General features: G+C 54.1%; 2 protein-coding genes and 1 long non-coding RNA gene across 10 annotated transcripts in view; 2 read left to right on the forward strand and 1 right to left on the reverse strand.

Moving 5' to 3' along the window:
- Positions 1-80: 80 nt before the first annotated feature.
- Positions 81-7,651, forward strand: LOC127673118 (uncharacterized). 6 transcript variants are annotated; one of them, XR_007975078.1, is made up of 3 exons: positions 81-1,569; positions 1,690-1,726; positions 3,377-7,651. It is a non-coding gene; the product is annotated as an uncharacterized LOC127673118 (long non-coding RNA). The 6 variants fall into 6 exon arrangements; XR_007975080.1 differs by lacking the exon at positions 1,690-1,726 and having other exon boundaries at positions 3,377-3,487; positions 6,877-7,651; XR_007975077.1 differs by lacking the exon at positions 1,690-1,726 and having other exon boundaries at positions 3,377-3,487; positions 7,024-7,651.
- A 1,144-nt stretch (positions 7,652-8,795) lies between these two features.
- Positions 8,796-19,739, forward strand: Rhof (ras homolog family member F, filopodia associated). Of its 2 annotated transcripts, none has more exons than XM_052167695.1 (5): positions 8,796-9,213; positions 9,473-9,560; positions 17,323-17,432; positions 17,530-17,664; positions 17,980-18,229. In XM_052167695.1, the coding sequence occupies exons 1-5, from the start codon at positions 9,076-9,078 to the stop codon at positions 18,070-18,072; spliced, it is 564 nt and encodes a 187-aa protein (XP_052023655.1). In that variant the 5' UTR covers positions 8,796-9,075; the 3' UTR covers positions 18,073-18,229. The 2 variants fall into 2 exon arrangements, with proteins under 2 accessions (XP_052023655.1, XP_052023654.1); XM_052167694.1 differs by lacking the exon at positions 17,980-18,229 and adding an exon at positions 18,247-19,739 and having other exon boundaries at positions 8,804-9,213.
- Tmem120b (transmembrane protein 120B) overlaps positions 19,704-21,528 on the reverse strand; it is a 43,306-nt gene continuing 41,481 nt past the window's right edge. For both annotated transcript variants that reach the window (XM_052167692.1, XM_052167691.1), the window contains one exon: positions 19,704-21,203. In XM_052167692.1, coding sequence (XP_052023652.1) covers positions 21,090-21,203 — 114 coding nt within the window. In that variant the 3' untranslated portion in view covers positions 19,704-21,089. The remainder of the gene's footprint in view (positions 21,204-21,528) is intronic.

A 21,528-nucleotide genomic window follows, 5' to 3' on the forward strand; every position in this document is an offset into this window, starting at 1 on the left:
ATTTTCCTTCCCCTTTCTTTATTAAAGGTCCGGGAGTGGCGGCGGCCAATCAGCGCTCGGCTTCCATTTTGTGAGTTCAACTCAGAGGCTTCCCCTGCTTTCGCGTGGACCTGTTTGCAGACCCCTCGGTCTCTCTTCTCGGGCTTGCCGAGGCAAAGCAGCCGCCTCGCCGGGGCTTCGTCGTGGTGTATTTCATATTGGGGCTCTTTTCGGGGTTTGTAATTTGGCCGTGGGTAGGTAATTGGCTGGAGCAGGGCGGCAGGGCGCGGCAGCCAATCAGCACGCTGCTTCTATAGGGCTTGAGTTATTAGACGCTGATCTCAAAACATCCTTCATCAGACTCCAAGGAGAGGCCAACAGATGAGGGAGCCATTTTTCTGCAATGGAATTAAATGGCCAAGTGGGTTTTTCCTTTGTTGCAAATGGGGAATGCTTTTCCTTTGACTCCACCATCCAGTTCAGGACGCCTGAATGTGTTTAACATTTGCCAAAGGACTCACACTTGGAAGAATGAAGAAGACCTTTTAAAAAGATCTGGATTTTTCCTTATGACTTGGAATCCATCTTTGTCTTGTATAACTAGGTCATAGCACACTATTAATGTCAGCAGTTAACAGTTTTGAATTCAAAAAAACCTAAGTAAATGACATATTTAATTTTTTTCCTCTTTTTTTCTCGGGTGGGTGGAGGGGAGAGCTTTGGAGCTGCCTTAATCTGTATTCTCTTGACTGAACAATAAATTTTTAAATATAGTTTCCTCTATTAAACACTTAAGCCTGACCATCTTATTAACTCTATTTTTAACAAGGTAATGTTTTAAATGTATAGTTGTAGCGAAACGGCAACAATTAACAAAAAACTGTGAGCTGTTGTTACTGTTCAATTTTCTAAAAACCTTGTTACATTGTAAGTACCCAATCCATTCTGTCCTTAACTGCACTGCCGTTTTCGTGTTACTGTCGCCTGAGATGTCCTGAATTTTCGGAATCTTCATCTGCATGTGTGTCTTTGTCTCTGTCTGATGTAAGTCAGTTAAAATGCTTTTAGACCTTTGCTGCTATAAAGCTACGACTTTTAGCTTCGAGCTTTTTGGGGGAAAAATTGTTTACAGCCATAGTTGCTATTCAGATTTCTTCCCAGTAGCTAGTCACTTTCTTTGAAAATCGATCTATTTGAAGAAAAACAGCAGTTTTTCTCGACTTGGGTGTGGGGTGGCGGAGGGTGAGAGAAAGGAAGACCTTTTGCATATATATATATATATATAAAAGACTGAAAGCCATCTCTGAAAACTAGATTAACTGGAAAACAAGCCCTAGCCGGCTCAAGCCAAACACCTACTTTATCTGGGTAGTATTTTCTATGTCGGTTGGGATGGCTGGTGAGCTATTTGCCTTTTGTTTTTGATTTGACTTGTGTTTTCGCCTTTTGTTTCTTAATGACGATCACACCATTGGTAAATCCTGAGCAGTAAACAGTCCTCAGCGAAGCCGCCTTTTTGCCAGCCCAACCCTGGAAAGTTTGCAGTCGTGGAAGGAGCAGAAATACCACGAGTGTAACTTACAAAAAAAGGTAACAAGGGGACACCATAACCCCAGATTTTTCCCCCAACTAAACAACCAAACAACACCCCCCTCAAAAAAAAAAAAAAAACCTTATTTTTATAATAACATCACCAAAACCACCGCCCAGCTTTTTCTTCCAGACTCCATGGCACCGGGCTGCGTGGGTAAGTAAAAAAAATCTAAAATGAAAAAAATTTAAAGTGTCTTTTGCCCCCTTCGAGGAACTCTTGATTGAGCAGGCCATGGGCTGCAGATGATTGGGAGCTGGGGTTTCTTGAGCTTGAGTTTGGCAGCCGATTGCAGTGGGTGGGTGAGGGGACAAGGACTCTCCAGACCCCTCTGCCTCTTGTGCCCCAAAGGCGAAGAGAGAGAGCCTGTTCCCAGTACCCTGGGGCATCCTTGGAGCTTGGCCGCGCGAGTTCCTTTGGCTCGCCTGAGGTCTGAGCCTTGGAGGCAGAGAAGAAAATGAAGTGCTTTGGAGATGGAGGGGCTGAAAAAGCGAGGAAACCTTCCCACACATCCTAAGGTCTCGCTCCCATTCGATTGTGAGGCTTTCTGCACCCGGAAGCCAGCTTTTCGGGGCTCCGGGGCTCGCCTGCTCGTCCAAAGAGAAAAAGGACAAAAGGCCGGCGTCCATGTTGGCACCATGACGCAGCATCTCTCCCGCCTGCAGCCCGGCGATGCTTGTCCTCCGAGCCGCTCTCGCTCCTCCCTCCCAAACACGAGTTTTATTTTCAGGGTTTTGAGCCGAGCCGAGGGCTGGGTCGGGTTGGAGCCAAGGCTGAAGCCGCCCGGCCGTTCAATACTGCTATGGCTAATGGCGGCCGGCTTTCCTCCTTCCTTCCGCCATCCTGCTTTTCCCCCGGTTGTCGCTGGGAGCCGGGAGGCAGCCCCGGGCCCTAAGAGCCTGCAAGGCACAGCGCCCGCGATCCTGAAGGGTCTCAAGAGGCCCTAGGCTTGGGGGGGGGGGCGTCACACACCATAATTCCTGCACTCCCCCCCCGCCCCCCTCCCAAGCGCGGCTCCGGCATTGGCGGCAGCGGGGTGGGGTTGGGGGGAGCCGAGGCCGGGTAGGGCGAGCCGCTGGAGCGGGGTTGAGGACCCCGATCTCCGTGGCTGCCCCAGACTCCCAAGGCCCACGCGGGCACGAGGCCTTGCTCAGGCTGCACTGCCTGCCGATCTCCCTCAGAACAGGAGCCAGTGGTTAGCCAAGGTCCAAGAGGCTGCCCCAGCCTCCCTTCCCTGCCCACTGGGCTTTAGGAGACCCACCCCTGCCTCCCCCAGTCTTCCTTTGATAGTCGAGCCGGAGGGGCGGGTCTCCCCTTTTGTCCCCACTTTGGGTCAGAGGCCTTCACAGTAGCTGAGTCCCTTCACTTGGACGCCAGGGGCCCAGCCTCCAACCCAGCTCTCTGTGGGTTGGAGGTGTGTTTTGGGGGGGGGCTGGGGCCTGGGAAAGCCGATCGGGTCCTCCCCCTCGGGATCTCCCCCCACCCCCCGCTGCGATAGTGCTGGAGAGTAAAGCCTTAGATCCTGGCCTTCCTGGGGGAGGGGATGCGGACAGGGCGGGTCTTTGGAAATGCAGATGAGTCGTCTCCTGCTGCTCTTCTCCCGGGCTGAACTCTTGTGACTCAGCCACCCTCACCCCACCCCCACCCATTCCCGAGTGAGGGCCGCCTTGTCAGCTGGGAAGGGGGGCAGCATTTCTGTGGCTCCCTTTCTGTCTAGTAGACCCTGTTGGTTTGCTTTTGACCCGTCCATTCTCTCCCTGACCTAGAAACTGTGGAACTGCCCTAACAGATCGTCCGAATTTACAGGTCTTGGCCGGAGAGCGGAGCCTTGTCTGTGTTATCCCCACAGTAGGCAATCCTTGCTTCCTCTGGACATCTGGAGCAGGCCTAGTTTGACTGACAGCCTTCCCACTAAAGGTAGGTAAGAGCCCTTTCCCAAGTCCAGAGAACTATTGCTGAGGGCTTTGACCTGCGGCCTTCGATGGGCGGCTTGGGATCCCCAAACCCGCTGGGCTGGTTCTGCGGCCCCTCCCCCACGCTGATGTGGCGGTTGTGTGTGTGAAATGGGCGGCCTGCTGGGTCCATCCAGCCCCGCCTGTCAGCTTCTGCTGTCGGTCGTTGAGGGCGGGCGATTCTCTTGCCGAATTTAGCAGCTTACTAGAGCAAGGACTATGAAGTATTTCCCAGTGGTGTGTTTTATGGTGGGTGGGAGGGCTCTGGAAGCTTCTGAAGATAGTGGTGCTTCAGACCTTCTTCCTGAACCCCATTGGGGTGACCAATGGAACCACCTTCTGATATCTGGCTTGCTGGGTAGACAAAGAACCAAAAGACCTGAAGTGTTAGCCAGGTTCCCGAGAGAAAAGGTTTCCTTTGGCGTCTCCTTTTCCTGGATCCTGGCTCTCAACAAGGCCAGGCGTCGCTAGCCTGGTTTCTAGAATGTGACATGAACGCAGGCTGGTCCTTTACCTCTCTGTAGCGACCGTACCTAGTCAACAAGGTCTGTGAGTAGCCTGAGCAGGGCCTCCCCAGCGGCACCCGGCCGTGGGACCCATTAAGCCTTCCTGTGTCTGTCTCTCGAGTTTCTCTTCTAGGCAGCACATCTAAGAACTTTTGCCCTCTCACAGTGTCCTGGGTTCTGCTAGGTCTCCAGACTCTCTCCCTAGTAGGTGACACCTGGGACGTGGCCGGGCTTGATGGCTCGCCCTCCTCCCAGGCAGGAAGCTTAGCTGCAGAAATTGGTGTGGCCCTGCCCCCCGCCCCCCTCATGTGTTTCTCGTTTTGTTACTTTGATAAGCCATTTGGCCGCAGGTGCCGCGGATCTTGCTGGCTTCCCCTAGTTAGGCCTCAAGCTTCCAGCCTCTTTTCTCCTCGTGCTGACGTGTGCGTTAGCGAGCCTGGAGGCCTTCCCTGGGAGGCATATTGGTGCTTAATCGGGGGTGCTTCAAGTCTTTGGCAGCTGGGGGTTAAATGACCAAGCTAGTGACCTTGGACCAGTGTCTCTCTCCCCCACCCCCGCCCCCGGGTAAAAAAGACCACAATACCTGCTGGAAAAGGTTGGTGGGAGGATTAAGTGAGATTAAGGGGGCCAGACTCCTGCTCTGACCTCACAACCAGTTGGCCTCCATTGTGGTTAGGTTTGTTGCTGGGAGTGGCTGCTGGCTGCGCCGGGTGGGGGCTGGGCTGTCTCCAGGGCTCCTCCCCGCCAGCCCACTTCCTGAAGCACGTGCTGGAGCCTCCAGGCAAAGAAGAAAACTGGCTCTGCTCGGGAAGGCAGCCAGCCCTGTTTTCCCTCTAGTGTCTGAGTCCAGGCTGTTCCGTGCTCAATGGACTGTTCTGTGGTTGGGTCGTGATTTCAAGGGCCACCCACCAATAGCCCCTAGAGAAGAAATGTCTCACCCAAGGTTATGAGGCCACCACAGGCAGAGAGCCTGGACGGGGTTCCAGGTGTCTTGATTTTGAGCCCGGAGCCGGGGCCCGTGACACCCCCTTGCCCAGCTGTCTGGGTTATTTTAGGCACCCTCCCGTGCCAGCTGTCGGCCTCTCTGTCACCGCCAGAGAGCTGTCTGCTATAGCAAGGCACCACAATGGTCCTGTGGCTCCTGGTGGTGCAGAGGACCAGGCATCAAGTCCCTGGCTGAGCTGGCTTTATGCTGGGAGGGCTGAACTCCTCACCCCAATTGAGAAGGGGGGCGGGGAGGAGCGCTCTCCGAAGTTGGTCTCGTTCATACTGTAGATACCCAGTAAGCCTTCGAACACAGCCATCTCCCTACCCAAGGGCTCGGGTTAGAGTCCTTGGGTCTGGGGTCTTGATCTCTCCCAGCCTCCTACTAATTAAGTCCGCGCCGGGCAGCTCTACCCTGGAGGGCTACAGGCTTTAGGGAGCAATTAGGAGCTAAACTGTGCTGTGACGCTTGAAAAGGGGGCGCTGGAAGTGACCGGGCCCACTTGTGACCGGCTCTGCTTCCAGATCTTTGCACCTCCCTTTCTCCTTCCCCCCCCCCCCTTATCACCTCCCGGGCAGTAGGGTGGGGCAGTTTGTCCCGCTGTTGTTCCTGGCCCTGAGGGGTGCCCCGCCCCCTGGTCACCCACTGAGCTTGGGGGCGGAGCGGCTTCGGCCTGCTGAGAGAGGGCCACGCCAGCGGAAGGCTTGCCTGGACTGGGAGGTGGCTGGAGTAGCTTTACTACACAGATTCCTGTGTCCCCGCCCCTTCCGGCTCCTCCACTTGGCCTGGAGCCCAAGTTTGGAATATGACCTTTTTAGACTCTTGAGTGGAGCCTGCAACTGAGTTGGGTCGGAGAACCCGCCATCCCGCCCTCCGGTCCCCCCACCCCCAGTGTTTCCTCGGGTTGTTACGAGCCCTCAGGCAAGTTCTTGCCGTTGCGAAGCAGGAGGGGGAAAAGTTTGAACGAAAACCTTCCGAGCTATTTCTAAAATTTTCGTTTGATGGAGGAGGGTCTTGCCATGTCCGGGCTAGCCTTAGTGGCAGTTTGGGACAGTAGGTACACTCCTTTGTACCAGCGTTAGCTGGTTTTCAGCCTGGCAACCAGAAATAAGAAGCCCGACCTCTGCTCGTTCTGTAGAGCTGTTAGGGAGCCAAGACCTGGAGAGAGACTGCCTAACCAGGTAGATAAGATAGCGCAGCGACCGGGCAGCCGGCTTCACCCCTGCTTTATCTCAAGGCTCTAGCTAGAGTCTTTATCTCCCCCTTTTATCTGTCATCCCGTCTGTATTCGGAGAGCTCAATAATTGAATTATGGGGCCTCTGATTAGGGGAGTGGAGGCCTTGGCCTTCCCCCACCCAAATTTGTACTTTGTCCCGAAAGACTGCAGTCTGTCAGCCTCTGCCTCTCTGGATCTGCGCTTTGGTCTTACCAGTGACCACCTGGCAAGCGCCCTGAGGGGTTTTGAGGCAAATCCCCGTAGAAGGAAATTCTTGCTTTCCTCTGCTCTCCAGGAATTCCTGGACAAATCGAGAGTGACCCAGGCCCCCAGAACATCTTGCAAATGAGGGAGGAAGCCACCCTGGGTGGGTGAGCGTGTGTATCTCCTCAGCTGGCCCGGCCTGACCTCTGAGGAGGCTCTTAACAGCAGCTGGCTGGATTCCTGGGTATTTTTAGCTACAGCCCCACCATCACCACAAGAGCTGAGTCCAAATCCAACACTTTAGGCCTGGTATTGCTGGGCCTCTGCCTGTCGCCTGCTGAGGTGGGGCTGGGTGGCTAGGGCAGGCTGGAACCGGTGGCAGTGTGCAGCCTGAACCCACCCGAGCCAGACGTAGTCGCTTTTGGTCATTTCCTCCCTGCAGCTTCCTGCAGACTTGCTCAGTCATTGAGGATGGAGAGGGCACACACGGGTCTGGGAAGCTGTTTCCACAGCCAGGAGCCCTCTCTTGGTCATGTGTAGCAGAACAAGTTCTTTTACTTAGAAGTCAATTCTCCCCCGGCAAACACAGCCAGCCAGTCTCCTGGGTCGAGAGTCAAGTCAAAAGACGCCTGAAGAAGAAACCCGGGGTCCTGCGAAGGTAGGTGGGTCCCAGCTGACTCCACATCTCCCTCTCTGTGCGATTGTTACTCCACGCTGGAGTGGCCTGCTCTGCACCTCACCTCTGGCATATCAATGGAAATTGTTCCCCCCACCCTCTGGGGCCACTGAGAGGTAGACCTGGGCCCTCCTCCCTGCCTGGTTCTGACAGGACTCCATGGAAAGTCCCATCTGTGGTGTCTTTTCACAGTTCTCCCCCTTCAACCAGCACTTAGCCCCTCCCTGATTTAGCCCGTTACCTTGACAACCACTTGGGCCTGTTTCCCTCATCACCACTGATAACCTGAAGAAGGTTTTCCAGCTGCGGTACATTTGCCCAAGTTAGGCAACCCCTTCAGCTTCTATTGGCACGCCCCCCCACCCCCGCGCCCCCGGTGCAACTGTACCCAATATAACAAACACAACCTTCCGGGTGCCTCAGCTGGAGTCTGGAAATTGATCACAGGTCCCGGGAGCTCCTTCGCATGGCCTCCTCCAGACTCAGTTCCTCACAGGCAGGAACGTGGTTGTTTCTCAATAAACACGTTGCAAAAAAGGAACGAATGAGTTGCTGAACATTTGTCTATGGGGCCCTCGATCCAGCGACTAGAGGGCCTTCTCCCTGACAGCTGGGGGTTGGTTCGGGTTTCCACCTCTGCTGTCTTTTGAGTTTCCACGGTGGGTCGCTGCTGCCCTCTGGTGGTATAGCTCTGTATTGCGTCTCCTGGAGTAAAGGGGAGGGGGCGGGGGAAATAACTGAGGTTGGTAGGTTACTCCACAAAGTAAAATTTTCCTGATGTTTGCTGAGAACTTGAAAATCGGGACTCTGCATTGGGAGGCCCAGGGAAAGAAGACCCCTGAGTCTCGCCAACACTCGGAAGAAATGAACTCATGCTAGGATTATACTCAACCTCTGGGTCTGCCTACAGCTGGCAGTCTCCTGGGGTCCTACTTGACCACCGGCCTGGTTTTGGAAGTGGACCCTCAGCACATAGTAACCGGAAAAGGATGGGTCACAGTGCCGTGAGCCCACTGTATTGCTGGCACTTGCTTGTGATAGGATCCCAGCCGTAGCTGTTTGAATGGAGATGAAAGTGGAGTTCCTGCGGTGAAGGGCAGGCTAGAGGACACCAGAACACTTCTCGGTGGAGACGGGGATTGTCAGTTTCCAAAGCTTACGGAAGGGCCAGATATTCTCAACTAGGCCTCTCGGCTTGTCACGTTTGCGACGTGTCATGTTTGGGGTCGCCCCTATGAGCCAGGTATTTTTAAGTCCACCCTGAAAACTAGACTGTTGACCAGACGTCAGTGCTGCGGAAGGCACTCACCGGCAGGGGGCGCCAAGGCTCCACAGTGCGAGCCAACAGCATGGGTGGGGAGGATAGGTGAGCAGAATTCCTGCATTTGCATACGGACGGGGGCCAGTGTCAAACTAAGTGCACACACACAAGTCACTTTTTGGCATCATCTCCGTACGACAGCGGCTACAACCTGTGGGAAGATAGGCTGTGTCTGCTGACTAGCAGCAAGGGCTGGATGCGAACCCGTGAGTTAGGACAGAGCCCGCCAATCAACACATCTCTGTGGGGGTGGGGCCGGCCAATCAAAGGGTCCTTGCTAGAAGGCGGAGCCTGCCAACCAAAGGCTGTCCCTGTGAAGAGGCAGAAACCGCGAATCTAGTAAGCAGGGGATGGGGTGGGGGTGCGGGGACGCGTGGTAAGAGGGATGCACTGCGCTTGCGGTTCAGCATCCATTTCCTCAGGTTCTTCATTTCCCCTGGGACTGCAAGACAAAATACCCAGGGCCGGGACCATAGCAGAGGGGAATTAAGACAGGAAGGTGAACCTGGGAGGCTGCCTGGCAGAGGTGGCGCCAGCTGCCCGTGGGTGGAGCCTCGTAGCCCTGCCCTGTAGCCCCGCCCCCGCCCTGTCGCTCAACTGGGCTCTAGCCAGCGCGCAGCATCCACCGCTGCGGGCTCCGGGCTATGGACGCCCCGGGTGCTCCGGCCCCAGCCGCCGCCCCCAGCTCGGCGAGGAAGGAGTTGAAGATAGTAATCGTAGGTGACGGCGGCTGCGGCAAGACGTCCCTGCTGATGGTGTACTGCCAAGGCTCATTTCCCGAGGTAAGGCCCGCTTGGTGGCCGGAGGGGTGAGGATGGGCTTAGGACCGCAGGGAACAAGGGGTTTCCCCAAGCCTGGACCATGGAGTCTCAGATGTCTCCTCCGGGCAGCCCTTTGAGGATTCCTGAGCCCAGTGGCTTGCCAGGTCTGAGCTGGTTGGAGTGAGGGTGTTAGACAGTTGTGGGGGGGGGGATGTGTCTGGGATTGTAACCCCTCCTTTGCCACCCCTTACAAGATCAACCCAACCCCCCTCTCTCACAGCACTATGCCCCGTCGGTGTTTGAGAAGTACACGGCTAGTGTGACAGTGGGCAACAAGGAGGTGGCCCTGAACCTCTACGACACGGCTGGTGAGTGCACCAGAGCCCAGAGGGTCCCTGTGATCACATCCCCAAGGTTTCTCTTGCCTTCTGGGGCATTTCCTTCCTGACACCCTGACATGCCAGGTCCCTGCAGGGTGCTGGCCGGCTGGCCTCGAGACTCTGGAAGCCAAAAGGACCTCCGCCATCTCAGCTTTAAGTGCAGGTGATAGATTGAGGTGAACTCAATTGAGGTGATAAATCTATCTCAATCGAGCCCCCTCCCCCAGCCCTCCCCCCAGCGCTTAGTTCCTCTCCTGTGGTTCTAGAGAACGTGGGCTGTACTTCTGCCTCCCAGGGTTGCAGAATTTGCTTGGTACTTACCTACGGTGCCTGGTCTTTGCTTTGAGTCCCCTGGGGCTTGGATTCCAATGGGCTGTTTCTCGGCCCTATAATTTTAGCTTAGCGAGGTCTAGATCAGAGCTGTGACTCCAGAATTCCGCATATGGCTGGGCAGGTCTGTGTGTGAGGACCCCAAGGTTCTGTGAACGTACCTCTTCCCGTGCCCCTGGCTTCTGGGATCCTAGAGCTCCCGTTTATTCTGTGTTTTCATCTGTGAAGAAACAGACAACTTTAGCTAAGACTCTAACGTCTGGATCACAATAAAGCTCTCTCTCTGCTACCGCCAGCCCCTCAGAGAGGAGACTTCTGCTCATAGTCCACAAACACCGTGGTTCCCTTTGGGACGTCATCTGCCTTTGCAGGGTAAAGGTTGGACCAGGTGGCGCCTCACCCAGCTCTGTGACTCAGTGTTTAGTGACTGTTGGAACCACGTCATTGAGTGCCCCTTCCCTGCTAGCTCATCCTTGTTCGTGTGACAGTTTCTCATCTTAGTTGGAGCCCAAATCCAGGCAGGCACTCTGTCCACCCTTCCTGGAGAGGGTCAGGAAGGGGCGTGGGGCCGGTCGCCACCTCAGGCCTTTATCTCATTCCTGGAGCAGGGAGGTACTTTTGGAGAGACACCCTACCCCTCTGAGTGACGGCGGAGGCTCCCCACCCATCTCTTCCAACCCCAGGTGTATGAGGAAGGAATTCCTGAGGCGTGGCCCAGATAGCTGTAAAAGTCCGTCAGGAAAACCCACTTTCCCAAGCCTCTTCTTAGGAACCAGGGAGGGCCAGGACCATTGACCACACTTTGGGGCACGGTTCTGGCTGAACAGAGGAATTGCTTACCGCCCCAGAACTCTGAGAGAGGCCGGGAAGTCTGGTTTTCCCTCCTTCTGCCATCAGCTTTTCCACTCACATCCCAGAGTTCCCCATTCAGGATAGTTCCTCACACACACACACACACACACACACACACACACACATACACACATACACACACCCCACCCCGCACCAGAGCAGAGCAGAGACCATTTTGGACACTTCTTGGAAAAAGGAAGATGCTGAACGGGCATGACAGGTAGTCGTGTCAAACGAGGGGTCAGAAAGCTGCTACTGGGACAAAGGATGAGTTTGTCCTGAGAGGCTGTGGAGAGATGGAGGGAGACCCCAGTGGCTGTCACCCGGAGCTTGTGAGGATTGCTTGGCGTAATGATCTTGTCTGTGACTTTCTGCTTCGTGCTTGGAAACAGACCGGAGACTCTGTTTCACTGGTTGTGCCTTTGAGGGCTTCTGGGCCCTCATTCTCATCTTTCCTCAGCGCTGGAAGAGTCAAAGGAAGTCAATCAAATTTCATATATCCACCACAGGGACTGGCTCTTGGGCTCAGCACATACTGTTCTTTAGACTTTGTTTTGTTTAGGGCTGGAAATGAGACTCTTGTGATACTAAGCTCTACCGCTGAGCTGTGTCCCCAGCCCTCCACCTGAGTGAGTTTGTTGGAGGCAGGGTCACTGTTCTATCCTGAGTAGCCCATGCTGCCCCCTGAGCCTGCCTCGGCCTCCTGATGCACCCGCACTCAAGGCTCTGGCCCCAGCTCCTTCTGTAGGGTATGAGAATCTCGATAGCCCCTCAAGTGTCCCTCTGTGACTGGGGAAATTCTAATGGTCGCAGGAAATTCCCTGACCAGTGAGCAGTGTGCGTGTGAGGCTGGGTCATTCTTCTCCCGTGTGCACAGGGTTTGTCAGGAGGAGGTTCTAGAAGTGTCTGTGGAGTAAATGAATTCATCATCGGGGAGATGAGTCAGCTCCACCTGTGGCTGGGTTTTGGGCTCATGTGGGAGAAAATGATGGTCAGTAACTGTCTAGACTAGAGAAGAGGGGAGGCTAAGGGGGTGAGAACAGTGAGTTAGAGATGAATCTAGAAAATGCCGTAGAAAGTTCTAGAACTGGGGAGAGGAGCCTGCCTCCCCAGTCAGCTGTGATCAGAATTATGGGACAGGAATGACTCCCCCAAAGTTGAATTTTTTTCTAAACCCCAAATGGGATGTTAGATCCATGCCCACAGGGCCCATATGAAAGGCCTGTCTGGCATCTCGTCCCCTTCCTGCGGAAGTAGTCAAAGACACCACAGCCCTCTACTGAGCACTGGGTGCTAAGGTAGAGGGGGTAGGGCCCAGCACACGCAGCGCTGGCAGCCTCCCCGAGCCCTGACATCTTCAGAAAGGAAGCTGTGGTGAGGCCAGGAGGTTCCTGAGCAGAGGGGTGGTGTCATGGGGGCACTGTTTAGACACCACCCAAAGACTCTCATCTAGCACTGGAGGGACACAGGCTTGGGGAGCTATGTGCGTGAGAATCAATAGGAAAAATGGTGTGGGGAGGAGAGGGGCAGGAGCTGCTAAGACAAGGGGTCAGGACAAGACGGGCTTTGGATCCTAGAGTAAGTCAAGTCAGGGAGCATGGTCTAAGGTCAGGCTGGGACTTCCCCGACTCTTCCTGTCCCTGGGGAGGAAAGGGGGTGGGGTGGGGGTGGGGTGAGCTAGTAAAAGTGGGTTCCTCCCTCAGTAGCTTCCCCTTCTCTAAGCAATGCTTTGGTCAAAACGGCTCATCTCCTGCAGTGTAAATGTCCCTCCCACAGATTTGAGGGGCACGGTGGCTGGTCTTCAACACAGCTCTACGACTTAGGAGCCCTGTCCCGGAAAAGGAACTCTGCCAAGGGGACTCCCCACTTCGCAGAGGAAATATATAATCAATCAGGTGGGGTGACCACCTCACTTCCACCTGCCCCACAGACTATGAGACTCAAGAGAGCTCAGGCCCACAGCACCATTCCTTTCTAGAACCAAGGGCACGCTTACGGAGATGCTGGCAGCCTCTGTGACTATGGGCAGGTGACTTTTCATAAGACCAATCGAGTGAGTGGGAGCCCCTTGAGGGACTCAGAGATTTAGGGGTTAGAATTGCACCCAGGTCATTAACCTACCTTAGAAGGTTCTGGTTCAGTAGTAACCACAATAGCAATGGTCACACCTTCGCCCAGCCCCAAAGTCTTTTTGTTTCACAAATCAGAATAGCACACAAATCCGCTCTCCCAGATAAAGAAATTGAGGCTTAGGAAGATAGGACTCAGGCCCCAGAGTGTGTGTGCACCTCGTGCCTGGGCCATGGAGGGTGTCCACCGTCCAGGGAAGCACAGCGCACAGTACCTGAATTCCTTGTCTTTTGTTTGGTTGTATTTTATCTATATGAGTACACCATCCCTGTCTTCAGACACACCGAGCGCATCGGATCCCATTCCGCATGGTTGTGAGTCACCATGTTGTTGTTGGGAATTGAACTCAGGACCTCTGGAAGAGCAGTCAGTGCTCTTAGTCCTTGTTTTGTTGTTTGTTTGAGACAGGGCTTCTCTGTGTGTAGCCCTGGCTATCCTGGAACTCACTCTGTAGACCAAGCTGGCCTTGAGAATTCAAAGATCTGCTGCCTCTGCCTCTGCCTCTGCCTCTGCCTCTGCCTCTGCCTCTGCCTCTGCCTCTGCCTCTGCCTCTGCCTCTGCCTCTGCCTCTGCCTCTGCCTCCCAGTGCTGGATTAAAGGAGTGCCGCTACCTCAGCCCAGCTCAGATTCCTTATTTTTGTGAAAGACCCACACTGAATCCTAAGTCAGGCCAGGCAGAATCAAGCTGAGGAGGAATGAGGGTCTAAGCCGGCTCCCTGTTCCCTCCCTGAGCCTCCCTCTTTCATGAGACAGCTGTTTGTGCCACTGTTTCCCCCCAGCAACCTTGTCAGGGCTGGGCTGTTGTCCTAATTTAATGTACTGTTGCTGTAGCAAAAACAGTTATCAAAAGCATCTTTGTGGGAAGAAAGGGTTTATTTGACTTATAGTCCATCCTTGAGGGAAGCCAATGCAGGAACTCCAGACAGAACCTAGCTGAGTGGAGCCCAACCTTCCTAACACTGCCACCCTTTAATACAGTTCCTCATGTGGTGGTAACCCCCAGCCAGAACATTATTTCATTGTTACTTCATAACTGTAATTTTGCTAGTGTCGTGAATCGTAACGTAGATATCTGATATGCACGATATTTGATAGGTGATCTCTGTGAAAGGGTTGGTCAACTCCCAAAGGGGTCGCAACACACAGGTTGAGAAACACCGACAGAGGCAGGGACTGAAGCAGGGTGCTCGGAGGAGCGGAGTGATTCTCACAGGTTTACTCAGCTTCATTGCTTTAACCCCAGACCACGGGCTCAGACCACCGGCTCAGACCATGGGCTCAGAGGCGGTACCTCCCAGAGTGTGTTTATCCCACGTCCACAATTAGCAATCAAGATAACTGAACCCCAGACATGCCTGCAGGCCATTCTGATGCAGGGAAGTGTCAACTGAGGTTCTTTCTTCTCAGATGTGTCAAGGTGACAACCAGAATTAGCTGTTAAAGGTGTATAGAATGAAGGAAGCTCTTTTCCTGCCTTCTGGGGGTGTCTGAACAACTACAATACACACCTGAGTATCCTTTGTCACAGAGTCTGAGACAGCTCAGGGATTTGGAGTGTGTACTACACTCACAGAGGACCTAAGCCTGTTCACAGCACCCCTGTCAAGTGGCTGGCAACTGTCTGTAAGTCCAGCTTTAGGAGAGCTGATACCCCTGGATTCCCATTGGCACCCACATTCGCAAGCGCATAGATCACTTTATTTTAAAGATTTATTTATTTATTATATATAAGTACACTATAGCTGTCTTCAGACATACCAGAAAAGGGCATCAGATCTCATAACAGATGGTTGTGAGCCACCATGTAGTTGCTGGGATTTGAACTCAGGATCTCTGGAAGAACAGTCAGTGCTCTTAACCGTTGAGCCATCTCTCCAGCCCCAAGACCGCTTTATTAATACACGCATTTATACAAAATTCAATTAAAAAAAATAAAGCATTTTGAACAGGGTAGGCCTTCACAGATGAATATTACCATCAATCAGCATCTCTGTAATCGTCAAGTCCCACCTGCTTTTACAGCTCCATTATCCCAGATAAGAAAACCGAACGTGGGGTTCAGTCCTAGTGGGGAGGCCTTTGTGGACATGCTGGGTGCTTTTAGAACAGCTGGAGCAGGCCGCCGACCTTGGCAGTGGGGACGAAGCTGTTCAGTACTGCAGTTTACAGAGTACCCTACTGTGACCTTGACAGACTTGCTCTCCTTCCTGAGTCACCTCATGGGTGCTGCTTGGATTAGCGCAGGTCAGGAAGTGAAATCCGATGCCAAAGGGCTGTGTGGGTACCAGGCTGGACTTAGCTTTATCCCTCAGCTCAAGGAATTTCTACTGTGCTCACCTGACTTCCAAGACCCCCACCTGGGAAGGGACAAAAGTCTCAAGAATACTGGGCATCCGGATCCTAAGGCAAAAGCAAAAGAGAACCTTTGTTAAGGGACAGAAGGACACCAAGAGGCCATTCATTTCAGGGTGGTCAAGGAAGGTTTCCTTCCTGGAGGAGGTGACATTTCTGCTTAGACCCAGGGGTAAGGAGGGAGAGAGAACCAGCCAACTGCAACCTGGCTGGAGAACCTTCTGGAAGAAGGAACAGCAATCGCAGGAGGTGAACACTCCGCCCACTTTGGTCCAACTTCCTCCAACCTACAGCAGCCTGACTCCGCCCACTTCCACCCAGATCTCTCGCTTTAATGTAATAGTGGACTTCTGTGTAGTTACTCAGCCCCACACATCTCTGCCCTCATCTCTGCTGCTTCTTGAACCGAATCAAGCAGCAACTTCAGCCACTATTTCCTGACTGTGCCCTAGTGGGGGGGGGGGGGGGCAGGAATTCTTAAGGATACCTGTGGTCTGCGCCGACAGTGAGCCCTGTTTACTTGTGAGCGTCTCTGTCTATGGAACCTGTCTGGGACAAGCAAAATGGGACGGACACACTTGGAAGACATGCTGAGAGCAGGGTGGCCCTATCAGAAGGATGGTAGAGAAAGCACCAACCAGTACCTGGATCTCATTTTACAACTGTTGGTAGAAACCTCTAGACCAGTGGTTCTCTTCCCCTTTTGGGAGTGAAATGTCCCTTTTACAGGGGTCACATCATATCTCCTGCATATCAGATATTTACACTGTGACTCATCACAGTATCAAAATTACAGTCACGAAGTAGCATGGTAATATATTTATAGTTGGGGGTCACCACAGTTTGAGGAACTGTACTGAAAGGTCGCAGCATTAGCAAGGTTGAGAGCCACTGCTCTAGACAATGTTTGTCACACCAGACATCACCCCTACCCCCCCCCCACCTACAACTTTAGAGGCCTAGAGCCTATCTTTACCCAGTGCAGAATAAGAGCTGTTCATTTCTATTAATTCCACTTAGAATGGGGTGGTTTGGAGTTGGCTGCTCGCTCTGTGGCTTTGGGTAAGTTGCTTCTCTGAGCCCTTCGTATAGGAAATCTGAGCGCACTCATTCCTCAGTACTCACAGAGGATGGATTCCAAGACACCCCCCCCCCCCCATTGATAGTAAAATCCCTGGGAGTCTCATTCGATCCTTACATAAGGTGGCGCAGCATCTTTACAAATCCTTTCTGTTATCATGGGTTACTCATGATACAATATCAGCTGTGCAAATCATTGGTACCTGGATCAAGGTAAAGGAGTCAGTATGGCTTCCTGGGCAAGGGATGGCTGTTCTGAGGCCCTCTGCTGGGCCAGGGGTGAGGGGGGCGTGTCTGCAGTTCCAGCTTGATCTTGCAGATCAAGCAGGTGAGCAGGAAAAAATGAACACCAAAGCTCAGAAGGGTTCCCTGTGTTCTCCCTTGCAGTGTCTTCTCTCTGGGAGCTTAAAACAGTTGACAAGAGACATTTCTCTCCAGCTAGGCATCATGGTACACCCAGCACACAGGAGGCAGAGGCAGGCAAACGACTTTGTGTTTTGAGGCTAGCTTCTAGGTTCTGATTGGACTGGGGCTGTGGAGAGCTGTGTCTGGGACTGTCCTAGGTTCCTCCCTGCCCCACCCCCAGTGGGTGTCAGGTGCAGTTTGGAGTTGATGCCCTGTGAGATGTGGTTTGGTTATAATGGTGCCTGTTCCGACCTCATTAGCATTTGCAAGAATGGGCAAGAGGCATCCAGACAGCTGTCCCAGAACCAAGGAAGCTGGAGCCCAGACGCTTCAGGGCCTTGGGGATATTGAAATGGCAAAGACCCCCAGATGCGAGGCTTGGGCTTGACAGGCAGAGGAGAATATCCAGGCCTGGCAGAATGGCTACAGTTTACAGTTCTTCTCTATCACCGCTCCCACATAACCTGTCTCCCCTTTCCCTGTCCCACCCACTTTATAAATGAGGAAACTAGCCCCCAAGTGATCCCGCCATCAAAACCCAGACGGGGACCCCAGACAGCCCAGGGATTCATGCCTCTGACACTCCCTGCCCCGATTCCAGGGCAGGAAGACTATGATCGGCTGCGGCCCCTGTCCTACCAGAACACGCACCTCGTTCTCATCTGCTATGACGTCATGAACCCCACCAGCTACGATAACGTCCTCATCAAGGTATGGGTCTACCCGCCCGCCTCAGAGAGGGCTCAGCTCCAGAGTGCTCCCTGCCCGGTGCTCCCTGCCCTGATACCCTTGCCTCCTCCCTCCTCAGTGGTTCCCTGAAGTCACACATTTCTGCCGAGGGACCCCCATGGTGCTCATCGGCTGCAAGACAGACCTGAGGAAGGACAAGGAACAGCTGCGGAAGCTCCGGGCAGCCCAGCTGGAGCCCATCACCTACACACAGGTAGGTCAGGGTCCCCGGGTCCCCTGGGTCCCTGCTCCCGCCGCTCTGGCCCGCAGTCCCCAAACAGCCGTAGCTGGAAACCACCTAGCCGCTTACATCTTACCAGGCTTTGGGGGGAGCTGAAGCAAACAAGGATCTAAGAGTCATCTTTAAAAAAAAATACTGAGCGTGGTGGTGCTTAGCTTTAATCCCAGCACCTGGCCTAGTCTACAGAATGAGTTCGAGGCCAGCCTGGTCTACATGGTGAGGCCTTGTCTCACATAAGGGATGGGTACTAATAATAGAGCCAAGATTTTTATTTTGCCCCACCAACAGGAACAGAAGCATGAGCTGCAGCCCCGTCCTCAGAATCCCGCTCTCCTCTCGGCAGAAAGCTGGGGAGAAAAGGGGGCAGGTGGGGGCCAGTGAGGGGCTTCTTCCAAACACCAGACTGGCCAGTGCCAGAACAGAGATGGGCCCCCACCAACTCTGGAGAGCCTCCAAAGCTAGCCCCAAACTCTTAAGACTCTGAGGGGGCGTCAGGAGGCCCCAGGCCCCTCATCTGATTAACACTGCCTCTCCCATCCCCCACCCCAACCCCAGGGCCTGAGTGCCTGTGAACAGATGCGAGGTGCACTCTATCTGGAATGTTCCGCCAAGTTTCGGGAGAACGTGGAAGACGTCTTCAGGGAAGCCGCCAAGGTGGCCCTCAGCGCCCTGAAGAAAGCGCAGAGGCAGAAGAAACACAGGATCTGCCTGCTGCTGTGACCCTGGGGACAGAGGGCCTGTGTGGGACTATCACGGCCTAGGCTCCTCCTGAGGTCTGCCCCATTACAGCCCTGCAGTGTCTGGCATCTGGAGGTAGACTATCAGAACATTCTAGAATGGCCCCTTTGTGTTCAGGCTGCGGTGCACTGGTGAATGAGGGTGCCGGACCCACAGATGTTCCTCTACCCTGGGACTGGCACTTGTCCCAGGCCACAGGAGGGCCCTTGCCACAGCTCCTCTTTGCCCCAAGCCATGCGTGTCTTCCTTTCCAAACTCAATTCATTCCTGAAACTCAGAACGGCACCAAGGATTGTGGGTAAACACAGATAGGCAGCGCTGTTCAACCAGAGTTCCAAGCCCACTGTTTCTGTCACAGTCTCCCTGAGCTCCTGAGATAGGGTCAGCTACAGTCTCCAGTCCCTTCCTGCTTCCCCTCAGGAACCTGGGGACCATGGCCTATCAGGAGGACACAGGCATCAAGCCGGACATGGGGCTGACACCAGCCTCTCCTTCCTACCACAGTGAGGACTTCTGCCTCAGGCTTGGTCACAGTTCAGAAGTAGAAGAAACAATTTCTCAAAATGTCAAAGTATACTCAGGCCAGCCAGGCCACCCATCTGACCCCTGCTCCAGGTCTGACCTCCAAACCCCCGGCTGACTTCCACTAGAAACTCCAGATGGTCAGGCTCACCCCACCTCTAGGGGCCTCAGGCAAATGGGCTCTTTCCCTAGACTATGGCCCACCTGAAAGTGGCCAGGATTGGGTCAGTAGACAAGTCAATCTCCTCAGCAGCGCACTCTGTTTCTGCTTCTACTGGACGTGGAGCTCAGGAGTGGCCTACTTCCGCCTTGCTCCAGAACTGACATGGCTACCCCTGCCCACCCTGGACAGTTTCTCAGAACTAGCCTGCTGACCACTTTTAGTGTCTCCGACAGCGAAAGTCTTGAGTCCTGACATTCCTTCTGGAAGGTCTAGAGTCTGCCTTTCAGAACTGTTCAAGCCCAGGATACCAGGTAGGTTTAGTGCCTTCCAAAATGAAGGCACCATCCGAGAAGCAGCCATGGCCTTGGCTGGCCCATCTGCCCCAGCACCACTTGACTTGGCCCCCAGAATCAGACTGCTAAGGAGAGAGACTTCTGGTCCCCTTCCCCAAATGCTTTAAGGCCCTGCTGTCCCCCGTGGAGCCAACCAAGGACCTCTTGTCTTCTCAGAATCCAAGGCCTGTGGACAGATTGTGAAATACAGCAGCGGTCAGCAAACCACAGCCTGTGGGCCACATGTGGCCACTGCCTGTTTTTGTAAATAAAGTTTTATTGAACAGCCACAATTATGTAATGGCAGTTTTTGCTCTACAACTGCCGACTGAAGTTCCCACAGGACTAGCCCCCAAAGCCCAAAATACTCATCTTCTGGGCTTTGATGGGAAAAGTCCTAATCTGTGGCAATCCCAGGTGCCTGCGAAGGACAACCCAGGTGATCCAGGGACAGGAGACCAAGGGCAGAAATAGGGCAGGGATGAGGGGCGGGGCGGGCTGTGGCAAACGGGAACTGGTGCCTGACCGTGCCCTTTGGGAATGTAGCCAGGCCTTCCCACTTTTTCTTAAGGTAAACAGAAATCTGGATTCCTATAACTAAAGAATTTTAAAGCCCTGTGAGGACTAAATGAACTGTGTCTGAGGCAGCCAGCTGTGATGTCGGATCCGAGCAGGCTGGGCAGGGACAAGAGAACATTCTTCTGGTCCTGTTTGCCCCTCCACTCTTGATGCTGCCTGGACCTCACAGGCCCACTTAGACACCCCCCCAACTCTTCCCCCCTCCCACACAAAAAGCCTCTGAGAGAGGAAGGGACTGGGTGATCTCCAAATGGCTGTTACAATGAGGGTCTGGGTCCTGTGCCAAGGACTCTCCGTCTGTGAAGGCGGCTGAAGGGTGCAGTGAGGAAGGCCCAAGAGTCCGCGGGAAGTCCGACGACCCAGAGGCTGGGCGCCCTCTGGTGGAGGCTGTCCTTAAAACCCCCGGCGCTCGGCTCCAAGGGGAAGAGACTTTGAGGTCTCCAGGAGGCTGCATCACTTTCCCCCAGTGGCCCAACAGGAGGTTTGGGAGTCACAAGGCAAGAGATGAGACAGGTAGGTTCTCTGAGAACTTAAATATTTCCCCACAACAGAGGGTGGGGGCTGTGGGAGGCGTACAGCAGAGCTGGCGGCCCAGGACGGGGCGGGCTCCACAGGATGCCGAAGGTTTCATTCCACCCGGTGCCTGGGACACAGTGAGTAGCAGGTCAGCTAAAGCCAACCCCAGTGAGGCACATCCAAACCCCAGTGAGGGATTCAAATGACAGGAGCAGGGAGAGAGGGGTTCCCTGAGGCTTTCTGCCCCTCCCTGGAAGACAGACATAGACCTGCCCACGGCCATTACACGGAGCTCTGGGGAAGGCCTCGCATTCCAGGGAAGCAGGGAAGATGCGTTATTAAATATGTTATATAAATAGGGAGCTGGGACATTAATACTGTGCGCACAGGCAGCCTTCACATTCCTCATGTCTGCCCAGAACCAAGGCCTTGGCCCTGCTCCCAGAGATGCTGCTGGCCCCTGAGATGCTGCTGCCCACAGCTGCCGCTGACTGGAATGCCCAGCAGTCTTAAGTCCCAAGGCCCCCCAGGCACAAGAGTCCGGAGGTTCATGGCTGCTTTGTCTTGTTTCTGTTCTTCTGGAGTTTGGCGTGGACGACTTTGAGCGTGGTCAGGAAATTGCCGAGGAAGAGGATGAGGAAGGTGAGAGCCAGCACGAACACCTGGTCCATCCAGAGCGCAGCATCCCGCAATGGCCAGGGCAGGCGAGGAAGGAGAAGTAGTCAGTTCCTCAGTGGAAGAACCTGACGCTAGCCTCAACCCCAGAGTCTCTCTCAAGCTATGGAAGTGACCAGCAAATGGTGGGAGCAGCTGACTGAGGTGGACCCCCAATCAGGTAGGGCTCTAGAAGAGGGTTCAACGGGATGACCCTTCATTCAGAGACACTTAGGGGGTCCCCTGCGCTATTGAACCCCTTCCCAGTTTCAGGTCCCAGTAGCAGAGAAACGAGGGTTCCCAGGGCTGCCCAGGTCCCTCTAAGCTCCCTAC

This window comes from Apodemus sylvaticus, chromosome 22 (genome assembly GCF_947179515.1).
Source record: "Apodemus sylvaticus chromosome 22, mApoSyl1.1, whole genome shotgun sequence".
Lineage (NCBI taxonomy): Eukaryota > Metazoa > Chordata > Mammalia > Rodentia > Muridae > Apodemus > Apodemus sylvaticus.

Coding starts and splice junctions, on each gene's coding strand:
- Rhof (XM_052167694.1), top strand. CDS start 9,076: ATGGACGCCCCGGGTGCTCCGGCCCCAGCCGCCGCCCCCAGCTCGGCG. Junction 9,561..17,322: donor GAACCTCTACGACACGGCTG/GTGAGTGCACCA, acceptor CCCCGATTCCAG/GGCAGGAAGACTATGATCGG. Junction 17,665..18,246: donor AGCCCATCACCTACACACAG/GTAGGTCAGGGT, acceptor CCCCAACCCCAG/GGCCTGAGTGCCTGTGAACA.